Source organism: Plectropomus leopardus, chromosome 24, assembly GCF_026936395.1.
Source record: "Plectropomus leopardus strain MGB_pleo_1.0 chromosome 24, ASM2693639v1, whole genome shotgun sequence".
Classification (NCBI taxonomy): domain Eukaryota; kingdom Metazoa; phylum Chordata; class Actinopteri; order Perciformes; family Serranidae; genus Plectropomus; species Plectropomus leopardus.
The window spans coordinates 3895989-3909651 of record NC_142199.1 but is presented as its reverse complement, the minus strand read 5'-3'; the positions used below and the strand labels follow the sequence as shown (position 1 = coordinate 3909651).

The following is a 13663-nucleotide window of genomic DNA, read 5'->3' as shown; positions in this document are numbered from 1 at the left end:
GCTGCATCCTTTCTCATTTTTGCGCAAATATCCACGTTTGCGGCTTTAAATTAAAGTTGCATTGAGAACAAACCTTGAAGAAACCCTTGCAGCCCTCACAGGTGCGCACTCCGTAGTGCTGGCACGCTGCGTTATCGCCGCACACCGCGCACAGCCCCTCCGTGCTCAGCGGACCTCGGCTGGGCGCACAAGAAGTCTGGTAGTCCATAAAGTGATGACCGTGTGCGAACTGGAGCGGGTGTGGAAATCCCACCCCTCCGGGCTGCTTTCCGAGCGCAGTGGCACCCAAAACTCCCGGGCTGTCCAGCGGCTGGTGCGCCCCGGCTGCGTCCAGGTTCATGGACACGTGGAGGGATCCGTCAAATTTCATTTGGCACGTGGACAAGCTCTGAGCACCGTGTTGTGCGTGTTTGAGAGAAAACAGGGAGAATCTGGAGAGTGTGTTTTTCCTATGCGCAGCAGCCAAATAGTCTTGCCTGAAGCTGTACAGAGAGCCAGAGTCCTCCCAAATGTGTCCTTGTGGAGTTTGGAAGCTCGGGGACGGTGGTCGGTAATAATAAACGGAGCCAGGAGAGGAGAGCAGCTCCTCAGACTGGTTCTGGTGATTCGGCTGATACCGCGGGTGCGCATCCTCCACCTTTATGCACGGGAGCTCCCCCTGCACCGGCATTTGGAAGAGACACGGGGGCTTCGCGTCGTAACCGGCGCTATAAGTGTCACCCAAGGGGCCAAAACTTGGACCCGAAGTTGCAGCTGAGATTTCACTGTTTGTTAGGTCCATGCTGAACTTGACAAACTCCGGGGTGAGGAAGTCGCAGCTGCGCTCTCCACCGGCGCTCTGAGAGGCCGGGCTGGCTCCCTGTGGAGAGGAGCCGCACTGGGTCTGGACGCACGGCATGGTCCCTGAAAACACGGACATAATGCAGTCAGAACAAAGTGCACAAAGTCGCTGAATTTAAACAGTCCTTTTAGATGTTTTTGTAATTTTGCATGGTTATTTTTTTAAGATCCAGTGGAAACAAATTGTGCACCCCTTACGCACAAATATCCACTTATATAAAAGCATATTTTTCGATAAAAACGATATGTTGCAGAAACAAATATGCATGTCTTTATTACCTTTAAGGCTCTAAATGTCGTATTTTCCAGAGGGTGTTGGCTTGCTAGACTTTGCCTGCATGAAAAAAAAACATCAGAGCATCATTGTAAGCTTAATTTCTAAATAAATTTGTGCAGAAATAGTCAATGCAGTTTACCTCAGACCTCCATCCAGTGCAAAAGGACAGTAACAAGTAATCCCATCTCTGCTGTAGTGCCGCGTGCTGATCTATTAAAGCTTTAGCTGCGACTGTCTGGACAGCAAAGACTGCTCACTTCTCCCACTTCTGCGGACTGGCTGCCAGTGACACCGACAATGTGCTTTTGTTTACGCGTGCCAAACCCATATTACGCACGAGCCGCAGAGGGGTGGGGTGGTGTGTGTGGGTCATTGATTGGTGTGGGCACACAGAGTGGAAATGTAATTCGGAAATAATGCTTGTGGCCCAGTTTCTTGCAGTTTGCATCATTTTATTGCATTTTTAAACACTATAGGCAGCCTGGGGCTGCTAAGGGACTGTTCGTTATTTATGAGAGAGGAAAGGCGGTGCAAAATGGCACTTATTTATTTATTTTTTTTTATCTCTGGGGACAGAATTATGTTTTTTATTTGCCTTAGGGTAGGGACATTCAAATTTCAATGGTTGTATTTTGTAATTATTTAAACACCCACAGAACCCATAAGTGAGTTAAACATGTTTTTTCTTTAAAAATATCCAAAACCACACAATTTATTGCCAGAAATATGTTTATTTATGGTGAAGGTCTACAAACTCTCACCCCAACTTGTCAGATATTACAGCTTGGTCAGTGCTGTTCACGTCTACATATCACGCTCTAGGTGTCCTCTTGCATCTGTTATTGACCTTCTGGGACAGCTTATCAAATTCATGCTTTGTGTATTTTCAAAATGCACGTATGCTTCTGTCATTAGATGCACACAGCCTTTTTGAAAATTAACTTACGTCGACAAAACATCTTGTACTTAGGCTTATATCTTTGTTGTTGCATTATAAACTTTTGCACCCACCAGTGTATCGTCCTGCTTTGTCAGGTGTCATGAGGCCAACCAGTGGCGTATCATACTGCCACGATAGCTGCTGTCTAACTGAGTCATTAACTCCTGCTGTAGTATTCTGCTGCCACAGGTTGTTATGAACTGATGCCACCTGCTGGCATATCATACTGCTGTGACATGTGCTGTCCTGCCATCCGCTAGCAGATCGTACCCCTACGAAAGGTGCTGTCCAATCTTGTTTTAAACTGACGCCAGCCACCAGTGCAAATACTGCTGCGAAAGATTGCTTTTGGCGTCAGTGTCCGACGCCAAAAACGGGCTGGAGAGGCTCAAGGAAAATGTGTCTAGCTCTGAGGAGGGTCATGAATTAAAAAACAAAAAAACATCCCTCTGCTCTGATAAATACAGAACAGCAGACATACAGTGGCATTTATGGGGAGTCAGTTTCAAAGTCTTTAAAGACAAAGATCATCTTCAGCAGCTGTTCTTTAATCTGTGGTTGATTAAGGAGCATTATTTTGCAGGTTAAAAGACAAGAAGCACTGTGGAAATTGTCGTTGTGTTCATATATTATCCGCTTTATTTGCTCTCCAAGCCTCTCGTGCTGAAAGACAGAAAAAACGACAGCTGGTGGCACTTCTCTCCTCTTTATTATTATCCTGAAGGAGGATGGAGGGAGATTGTGCAATCCTACCCTCGCCTTACGTCAACGATATAGCCCCACCTCCGCTCGAACGCTATTGGACGAGATTACCCGAGCGCCGCGTTCTGATTGGCTCTCCGCGGCGTCGCTCTCGGCCGCTCTGCTTCCTGGTTGTATCTGTCAAACACAAGCTGCGGTTTGGATAACAACCGATGTCGCCGCCCTGCATCGCCCCGAGCGAGTTTTAATCAGCCTCAAAACAAGAAATCCTGTAAGTGGGAATGTCTATTGTGTCACTGAGTGTTTTTCGGACATTTTAAAATGCGTCTAATGAATATTTAACCCTTTGATTTTTGGCGAAGAGCCAAAAAAACAGAGCAAAATCTACCAGTTTGTCTTTGCTGGTTGACCATGAAGGTGTAACCTCTTCTCCTCAGCTGATCTAGCAAAGGACATACCGGGTTAATGTGTGTATTTTGGGTATTTTAAACTGTTTAAACAGCTACATTTTCCGTCTCTTCCTGATTAGGTTCACAACAAGTGTTTTTGTAACGTAAAAAGCTCATTTTTGCCTGCTAAAACGTTGCTTATTGTTGGTTTCCTTTCAAGATTACATTGTAATCCACAGTAAGATTTTAGATAACAGCGACTTCCTCCTGTGTGGTGATGGATAACCGAACAGTAGGTCAATATCTGGCATCCTAAATGAATTTACTACCACCTGCTGTTCACCCAGCTTTCCTTTGGAAACACACAGGCCTTTAAAAATAGCAGAAATGTCAATGGACCTCAGCATGTGTGTCCTCAAAAAGACCAGCCCTTGTTTGAGCCAGGAAGCCCCCTCATCTGCTGACTCATTATGAATCTGCAGGCTGATGTAAGCTGTGGAGATTTGTGTCATATCGTGAACAGATCGACAATCTGTGTGTGAAACTGTCAGAGAGATTATAACCATAAATCTTTACGAATTTAATCCAGCACGTGAAATTTAATCGATCAATAGGGAATGCTATGCTGTCAAATTAGACGCAATATTAGGGGAAAAACACAATTGGTATTGTTTGAAAGAAGTTGAAATAAGTTTTTAATGGTTTTTTTTAATCAATTGTTAATTTTACCGGTAATTTATTAAGGAAAGTGCTTACTATTTTCAACCCTAATCTGTAAATATAAAACACTTTCCAAAAATCTATTTTAAAAAAGGTTTTGCAAATATTAAATGGATCTGCAAATACACAAATATGGAGATTGATTTGTGTCAGTACTATTTGAGTGAATAGATGGACAATCTGTGTGTAAATGTGTAATATGCACATAATGATTGCAACTGCAAAATATTTTCACGGTATGATAATTGTCTGAGAAAATATCACAGTTTCATAGTATTACAGTTTTACAGAATGGTTATTTTCAGTCAGACTGAGCCTTAAAGAAATGAAAACTGAAGGGTTAGTTTTGGTTGAACAATCGTTTAATCACTATAATTAAGACTTAAAACCCTTTTTTATTGGAACGATGTGTAAAAAGTCTCACTTTTGGGAAAAAAAACAAAAAAAAAGTGAGATTCTCTTTCCAGTTTCATTTTTTTCAATATCCATCAGTATTTCTTAAAACCAGTATATCGCTGCAACCCTACTGTAAGTATAAAACACTGTACTAAAATATATACATAAAAAGATTTGTAATCTCAAAGATTTATTTTGCTTAGACTTTTAAAACAGATCTGCAGATATATAAGTATGGAGATCAGTTTGTGACAATATTATCTGTTTGAACATGTCAACAACTGTGTATAAATGTAAAACAACAAATACAAATAAATGCTCATATCAATTTTTTTTTTTGCAAAAATGAGAAAAAAAAGAGAAATAAAAAGCATATAATTAAAATTCCCAGATAAAAACTGGATTTAAAAAAAATCTTTTCAGAAGTTGTACGTGTTTTTCATTTATTTATTAATTAATTAAATGTATCACAGATATATTTAAACATATTTGTGGATTTTTTTGTGTTTTTGCAGATCTGCTTTATATTTGCAAAACGGTTTCTTGAGTTAAAGATCTTTTATGCATTTGTTAAAAAGGTGTTTTATACTCAGATTACACATTAACACACAGATTGTCCGTCTGTTTACTTAAATAACACTCAGACAAAACTAACTCCACACGTGTGAGTGAATGAGGTGGTGAACATCGCGACGAGACATAGTTCAAATTTCTGATTATGTCACTTATTCGGGCTTCGCTTGAGCAGTTTTGTGGTCGAGCTGGTTAAACTGTATCCATCAGCTGTCAAAAAGACTCCTCACGGCTCCTTATTGTCGTGTTTGTCTTTTATATTGTTCGGTAATGAGCAGGCAGAGAGGGTGTGAACGCCTGTGTGTCACAGAGTAGGTTTTGACTGTAAGGAATTTTAAAGACCAATACGCTGAATGGATATTGATAATATCTGGCTTTGAGGAATATAAGGGACTGTACTTTATTTGCCAGAGGAGGGGGTGGTTTGGGTGTGACTTCATTTTATTTACTCTCGACTCTCCCTGAATCTAAAAATATTCTCCCTTAAGTCTTTTTGATTGACTGAGGGAAATGCATGACCCTCCCTTCTCCACAAATAACTTATTTTTAAAAAATATTCACACCAAATGTAGATATTGGAGTCAATGGGCAACACATTACAGGAGTAAAAACACACAACAGTGGTGATATTAGTAACTTGGTACGGCGGATGTTATCAGATTTCAAACTAACCTTTTAATGTTTAAAATTAAAAGATAAAAGTTGGGAATTAAATCCTGGAGTTAAAAAGAAATCTTTAGTTTTTTTTACTATTTTCATACATAAAAGAGCACAAAATGTTATATTTTTTGGGATCTGGTACAAACGGTAAAACAGATTTTTTTTTTTTAAGAGACATGTTGAATTAAGTGATTTTTAACCTCGAGGGAATTTCTTCAAATTTAGCACAAACGTCAACTAGGACTTGATTTTTTTTTAGGAATCGATTTTGGTGATCAAAGGTCAAGGTTACAGTGACATTTTCTTTCTCATTCTTGTGAATGTCATGTCTGAAGAACATCCTGATGTTTTTTTTCTAATTTATTTTAAATTTGGCACAAATGTCCACTTTAGGGGTTGACTGATACTGTTTTTTCAGGGCCGATACTGATTATTAGTAATTAATGAGCGTGATCATCAATATTTGGAATCTTCCAGTCAATATTTAGAGTTTGTAATATGACAAACTGCAACACAAAATTTTGTTTAAATGCCTTTATCAAATGTTTAATCCAAACCTAAACTTTAAACATTATTGTAAAGTCAAGTGATTTTTTTTAACCAAATGTTATTCAAAATTCATGGTAGTGAAGTACTGCAGTACAAGTTTGTGTTTTTATTTATTTAGTTTTTAAGCAGAAATATCCTCCCTACAATCCCCTCCATACTCATAAAGGCATATGTCAAGTGAAAATTTAAATAAATGAAAAAAGAATAAATAAAAACTGTTTTTTAAAGTAAAAGTTACTTCCACGCTGACACTTTCTTTGCACTTTTTAAAATTCATTTTATCAATAATCATTAAAATAAAACGCAGATGCAGATAATCAGAAAAATTCCAAATATCGGTCCCAGTTATCGGCCCGGACGATAATCTGTCGACCCCTCATCATAACTGCGGACATTTGGTCAGATGCTGATTTGGTGACAGTAATCTTGAAACTGTGCTGATTTTATAGGTCTTCTGTGCTGCCGTGTTTTCACAGACACGGATGCAAACTGTAACTTGACTGGTTTGCAGAGGCATACGGCCGCGAGGCAGTAATTTAACAGCGTAGAACAGCCTTCAAAACAGCATCACAAGACACTAAAACTCCCTCGATTGCAATTATACTCAGTGGGGGCTATAATTAGCCCATATATCAGTCATATACTGCAGCTCACAGCCTTCACGCCTCACATATGCAGGTATGGTATGATGGATCACAGTGTGCAGCTTCAGTTTTGTGCAGAATCTTCCAAACCGTCATTATAACGAGTACTGAAAGAGGCTAATTTGCCTAAATTAAGGTGCGCGGTTGTAATCAGACATCCCATGATCCTACTGTGCATCTTTTTAGGTCACATTTTCCTATTTACCTATTCTTCCCATAAATATTCCTTTATGACGCTAATTTTGGGGGCTAATATTGACTGACACAACAGTAAGCTTCTTACAATAGGTCACTTGTTGCACCAAACTCATTACTGACATTTGTGCCATCTGTAGTTGTGTTTTATTAAAATGCATTAGAATCTGCTTCAGCGTTTTCCGCTCTCTGGAAACCGTTATTCAAAGTGTGTCACAGTGGGAATGCAAATACTTTTCTGGGCTGCCCCTGGCGGGAATGAAGTGCCTCGTCGTGACAGAGCGGGTATCATGTTCAGCTCGTTAAAATGTGGAAACAGTATCCTCACAGTTGCTTATACCAAACGACTATATATCAATTTTTAATGTCCATTGTAAGAAAGATGATGCAGAGTGTTTTTTCTTTGCTGCTGTTTTTTTCAGCTTTTTTCTGACGTATATTTTAATGTTTCCTGTCCCAGTCTTGATGTGGTTTTGTCCTTATAATATTCTTCAATTAGTAAATGTTTTTTAAATGGATTTAAACAATTGTTTGATGAATGTTACACAAAAAATGTTATAAATTAAGTAATTTTTAAGCAAAAATGCCAAATATTCCCCAGTTCCACCTTCTCAGATGTCTCGATTTGCAGTTTTTTCTTGTCCTGTATGATGATAAATGGAATATTTTAACTTTGCGTCTCACAAAGATACTAAATGGGAAAACAATGTTTAAAGTGTCAAAAAAAGAAGACAAATTTACATCATATATGACAAAAAAGCTTCAAAACCTCACATCTCGTCAAAACATAAAATAACAAAATGACTGCACTTAAAATTCGAACAACGAATCTAAATATGATGTCGCCTCGAGGCTTGATTATTTAACTTTATTGGGTTGTCTTTAATTTTGTTGACAGTTTGCATGCATTGCACTTTACAGTTACTTATAAAAGTTTGTTGTGAATAAAATGTTAATACTGCATAGATGGACAAACATAGTGATTTTTCAAAAGGTGCCACTAACAATTATTTTCATAATTGATTCATCTGTTAATTATTTATTTAAAACTGATCGATTTGTCTGATCACGCCGAGCTTTAAATGTCAGAAATAATCACATTCACCGATCACAGAGTGAATGTTGTGTCCTCAAAGTGTTTATTAAGCACAATTAAAGGGGAGAGGAAAGACAGAAAACAGCACAAAAATAAGACATTTCATCATTATTGATTATGTTATGAGCAATTACTTTTAAAATGACAAACATAAAGCAAAAAAGACAAATTTTGGTGGTTCAGTTTCCTTAAATGTGAGAATCTAGTGCTTTCTATCTCTTTTATATCATTTTAAACTAAATTTGTGCGATTTTTTTTGGACTGTTGGTCAGACTAAACAAGATATTTGTAGACGTCTGCTTGAAATTTAAAGTGCAGTTTTAACTTTTTGTGATGTTTTATTCACCAAAGATTAATTGTGGAAATGTTTTGCAGATTAATAAAAATATTTAGACAAATATATCATGGAAACTTTTTTGCAGAGTAATGAAAGTTTCTCCTTATTTGGTGCAGCAGGAAACGTAAACACAACATTCCTGTTTCTTTACACACCTTCACTCAGATTTTAGGCCAGACTTGCAGCTTTTTGGATCCTCCCACTCTCCGTACTCTCTCGCGTGCCTCCTCCACATGATCACCTGTCATGTCAGAGCCTTATAACCTGCGTGTCTGCGCTTCGTCTCCTCACTGCACTTTACTTTGTCTCCCACAGGGACCATGGCGTTCAGGAAGGCTCTGAAACGGACGGCGATCATTGGCGGAGGGGCGGTCGCCGCGGTCTTCGGCCTGTCGCAGCTGATCGAGTACAAGAAGACGCAGGTAAGATGATGAAAGATGTCACAGTTTGTTTGTGCGCTCCACTAAGTGTTTGCTTTGCTGCATGATCACTCGTGTTGCATGAATTCCTGTTGTGCAGGATTTGACAGGAGATAAATATCGTGTACGTCGCTTCACGTGCTTTTCCATCCTGTAAAATTTAAAGGACAAACTTTGAATACTTTTGTGTTTTGTGCATGAAACAGCAGAGTATTTGTTTTGGTCTGAAACAAGTCAGCCGCGCAGGGAGGGACTGCCTTCACGGGCATGTTCGTTCTAGATGTTGGAATGTGCTGTCGTCCCCGAGGCGTGTTTCCCTTTTCTTTCTTTGGTTGTATTCCTTCCAGCTGCCGTGCAGGACACATCCGTTACCCTGCAAGCATGCCGGCACTGGACTCTGAACTGCTCAGAAACGATGATAATGCTTTCTTATACCCGCAGGTTGAAAAAAAAACCTTTTATGGAACGTAACCACCTCTGATTGTTTTACTTCCTCTTCCTGTTCCAGGGAAATGCGTGCTATTCATCTATTAAGTAATTAAGGTGAACTTGTTGTCTGAGTCTTTGGAGGTGTGGCTGTTTTACTATTTTGTAATAAAGTAATAAAGTAAAGTGTTTGACAGGGGTTTCTGAAAATGAACACTTTGGGAAACAAGTTTATTTGCATTCTTGTAGAGAGTTAGATCAAAAAATCGAAACCGCTCTAATGTCTGTACGCCAAATACGAAGCCACGCCAGCGCTCTGCTAACTTAGCTTAGCATAAAGACTCGAGCTGGTTGCCAGGCAGCCAGTTTAAACTCCAAGGAAGTTAAAAAAAGCAAAGGACATGACGTCAGTGACAGCGTTCAAGTTTTGCATTCGGAGCTGGAGTTTGATGCCACATCTATTGAAGTTTACCCTCGAAAACGCCTTCACAAGTATTTAAACCTTCAAACTTTGAGCAAACTGGTTTATTTTCTATTGCAATGAGCAAATTGGCAAGAAATGTTCCACAAATTGCAAGAAAGTAGTAGATTTAAATAATTTTTTTATTATTATTTTTTTAAAGCGAGGGGAAAATGTCCAAAAACCTACAACCTAATTATACATTAAAATATATTCTACAGAATTATTGTTTTTTAATCACATTTTCCAGGTCATTTTTTTTATTATCTTTTTGTTTTTAATTAATGTTTTTTAATATATAAATATTTCTTGTATTATATTTATTTATTTAAACAATTTTTAAACTTATTTTTTGGTCACTTCTTCCAAAGTTCCTCATTCCCTTCTTCTCATGTTTTTCTAAGAAATAAAGCCAAAAAAAAACACATCAGTCTGCATCGAGTGTGTTTTTTAATTCGGTGAAAGGATTTTTCAGTTAAAGGTGAAACAACAAAGATATGTGTTATAATTTGCTTTGTCCGCCCTTTTTACTTCAATAATAGTGAAACCAAATTCTGGCTCCAATGCAAAATTCGAACATTGTCTTGGACATCATGACATTTCCTTCTTTTTAGTTACCTTGGTCGACTCCAGGAAGTGACTGATCCCAGCAGAGAAACAGTGTGACCCAAAGCACCCAGCAAAACTTCAGTTTTTGTACAAACAAGTGAGACAACACGTTAATTGGCGAGCTTTAAAGCTGCTGGAAAGCAAAATGTTGTTCTCTTTAGACAGAGCAAAGCTCGCTGATTCCAGTCTGTGTGCGAAGCGAAGTTAGCCGGCTGTGGCTTCTTACCCTAAATATAAAAATAAGAGCGTGATATCATCCAACTTTCAGCAAGAAAGTGAAAAGGCATGTTTCCCAAAACGTTTAACTATTCATCCGAGGGAGGATTTAACACAGCTACGTATCACCGAGCTCTGAAGGACGTTTATGTATTTTAAAGGAGTTTATTATATACAGAGAAAAGAAACTGGATTGTGAAAGATGAGCATGCCTCATTATTGTGCTTATTTCATAACAAATTCAGATTCAGATGCATTTATTTAATTGGTAACTTTAGAATTTTTTTTCAAACCCAGACTCTGTTTTCCCATATTTTGCACAGTCACAGTTAAAAAGTGTTAAAAGGCATTGAATTTATTAGTTTAAAAAAAGGCCTCAATTGGTATTAAAATGTCAAAAAACAATGTCTAAAAAGTCTTGCAACCTTGCAACATTTTTTAAGAAATTGGTCCAGCATAGTGCCGCGCATTATGGCTTTAAGATATTATTGTGATATTTTAAGGCTGTATTGCGACAAACGATATATAATGCAATGATTTTAAATGTCCTTTAAAGCACTGTTAGCTACTAAAATAATGACATTACTGATTGAAATGCAGTTAAAATTAAGTTAAATAAAGTCAAATTACACAGTTGAATGTAAACACAAATGTAGAGGACGACAATAATCCTCAACATTTTTGTTTTGGTTTTGTTTTGAACCCCGAGCAAATTTGTGCAATTTAAAGGAAAATGACAATGAGTAACCTGGTACAGATTGCAAGAAATTAGTAGATTTAGAAACATATTAAAATAGTAAGATTTGAAATTATGTTAAACATTTTGCAACATTTTTTAAGCTCTTTTCCAGGTGAGGCTTCCTTGGTTAATTTTCTTTTTGCTTAAAAAGTTTACTTTTTTACTAATTTCTTGCTAATTTTTGGGGTCATTTCTTCTTTTGTTGCCTTTTTTTACCATTTAAAAAAAAAAAACAAATTAAACCAATTTGTTCAACTTCTGCTCCCTCTTAATACTGGACCATTTTTTTTTTAAATTGTTATCTTGATTAATCAGACACAAAAAATGGGAAAATGTGGTCCATGTAAAAAAGAAAATACTAAAGTTGCCTTGAATCCATTTGACATTTTGTATGTTTTGACTCTTATTCTTGAATAGCCGGCTTGACAGTGTAGCACACAGCAGCATAAATTCGAGGAATGAAGAAAATGCAGATTTTTTTAGGCAAACATTCACCCTCATGACACTGAGAGCACTGCTGTCCTCACAGGACACCACTTCTGTCCTCATGTCAAGCCTCGAAACTCGAAAGACCGTCCTCACCAACACTTAACCGTATATAACCACAGGGCTCCATTTGACATGGACAAGCAGCTGTGTTTCCCCTGACCTCTGACCTGACGTAGGCCTATTTTAGGCATGCAACGCAACTACATACCAGACTCTATTTGACTGTGCAACCTAATGTGAACTTTGTTTTGTGTCCTGGCGCGATAATGTCTTCTCTTGCCCATCGTCGTCCTCTCATCCAAGCATGGATTGGTAAGCAAGAAGTCGCCCCTGATGAAATATAATTATTTTCACAATAGTTTGCAATCATGCATGCCTCTAATCCCAGTAATTGCAATGCTGATGAGATGAATGTCCGTCTTGTCTCCTTTAGCAAGGGCATATGGCTTGGTGAAGTTTTCAAGGCAGCGGCCGATTGGCTAATAGCATGGGCCTTGCTGTGCCATTCACTGACTTAACTTGATTACGGGGGGCACGCTGGCACTTAATTCTGTGGCGGTGTTTGTCTGTATGCATCATCAAAAAATAGACAATGATTATATCATCGTCTCGTTTGCGGTCGCAGACCTAAATTACAAACGCCTGCTACTATTTGCAAGTCAAATGCCACGTTTGCTTCAAAGCAGCTTGATGCAATCATTTAGCTTGAACTGCTAAGTAGAAAAAAGATGAATGAATATTTCATAAGAAGTGAAATCCCACATCCTCGTATCAGAGGGGAGCTGTGTTTTTTTTTCTTTTATCGTTGTTGTGATTATTTCTTTCAATTAATTATTTTTGCTAATCAGACAATGGATAGAAATGAAAAAAAATGTGGGTTTTTTTTTGTTTTGTGGGGTTTGCAAAGTTGAGCAGCATGTTGCAGCAGATAGTAACCCTCAGCAAACTTTCCTTTTCTACTAATCACATGAGGAATATATATGTTGTTTTTTTTAGCAACACTTCCCTTGGAAATTAAAGGTGAAAATGACGTTGTAAGCACGTTATAGTCTCACTCTCACTACCAAGAATAACCTGATTTAAAGGTCATTCTTGGAGTTGTTAAAAATGCACTCCAACTGCAGTAGCAACAGTAAAAATACTCAGTTAAACTCTTAAAGAAGTATTTCTCTGCTGGAAAGATGGTCTCTTCATAAAACAAGGCTGTTTATTCATTAAAAACACACAAATGCTTTTTAGATTTGTGCTACACGACCAGAGAAAACACAGAAAAAGGACCGTGGCAGTTTCTGTTGCTCAAGATGTAGAAAACCTACAACTACCAGAATGCACTGCACTGCACACACACAAACTCTATTACAGCCAAACAGTGCACTAAAATATATTTCTGAAAACATTTTAGGAGATAATTGGGTAACGCAGTAACAAAATCTTGGTTAAATAGTTTTTCCATTTGATTTAAGATTTTTTCAACCTTCAGCTAAACAGTACACTAAATACGTTTCTGAGACCATTTTAAGAGATAAATGTGCAATACAGTTACTGAATTTTAGTTTATATTTGATCAGCGCTACGTAGTTTTACCATTTGATCTTAGAAGTTTTTAACTACCATTCACACAATACAGGAAACAGAATGGCGCCCACTTCCTGTTCATAAACTCTTGTATTAAAGCTAAACAGTGTGCCGCAGTGACAGAGGAGTAAAAAGAAGTATTACATAGAACTAATTAGTTAAAGTACAGGTATCGTGATAGGTATAATTACTTTTTTCATTACAAATTGTTTTAATTAATTTCAAAGTTAAATTTTATTTTTGACAATTTCTAAAATTTCTAGTAACATTAAGTTAATCAATATTGAGTTTTTATACAGGGGATTATTTTTTTATTGATTTTTTCCAGAGCCAGTCTGATAAATAAGCTTCTAGCACATATCACAGAATATTTCGGCTGAAAAGTAATTGTATCTTAACTGGTGCGATTCAG

General features: G+C 37.7%; 1 protein-coding gene across 6 annotated transcripts in view; it reads left to right on the top strand.

Moving 5' to 3' along the window:
- The window catches only part of LOC121962686 (glycerol-3-phosphate dehydrogenase, mitochondrial), a 45021-nt gene that overhangs the window by 8883 nt on the left and 22475 nt on the right, over positions 1–13663 (top strand). For 2 of the 6 annotated variants that reach the window (XM_088074312.1, XM_088074314.1), the window contains 2 exons: positions 8634–8740; positions 11980–11988. In XM_088074312.1, the coding sequence (XP_087930438.1) occupies positions 8634–8740; positions 11980–11988 (116 nt within the window). Of the gene's footprint in view, positions 1–2931; positions 3031–8633; positions 8741–11979; positions 11989–13663 lie in introns of those variants that run through there. The other 4 variants (XM_088074313.1, XM_088074315.1, XM_042512937.2 and 1 more) reach the window with 3 other exon arrangements.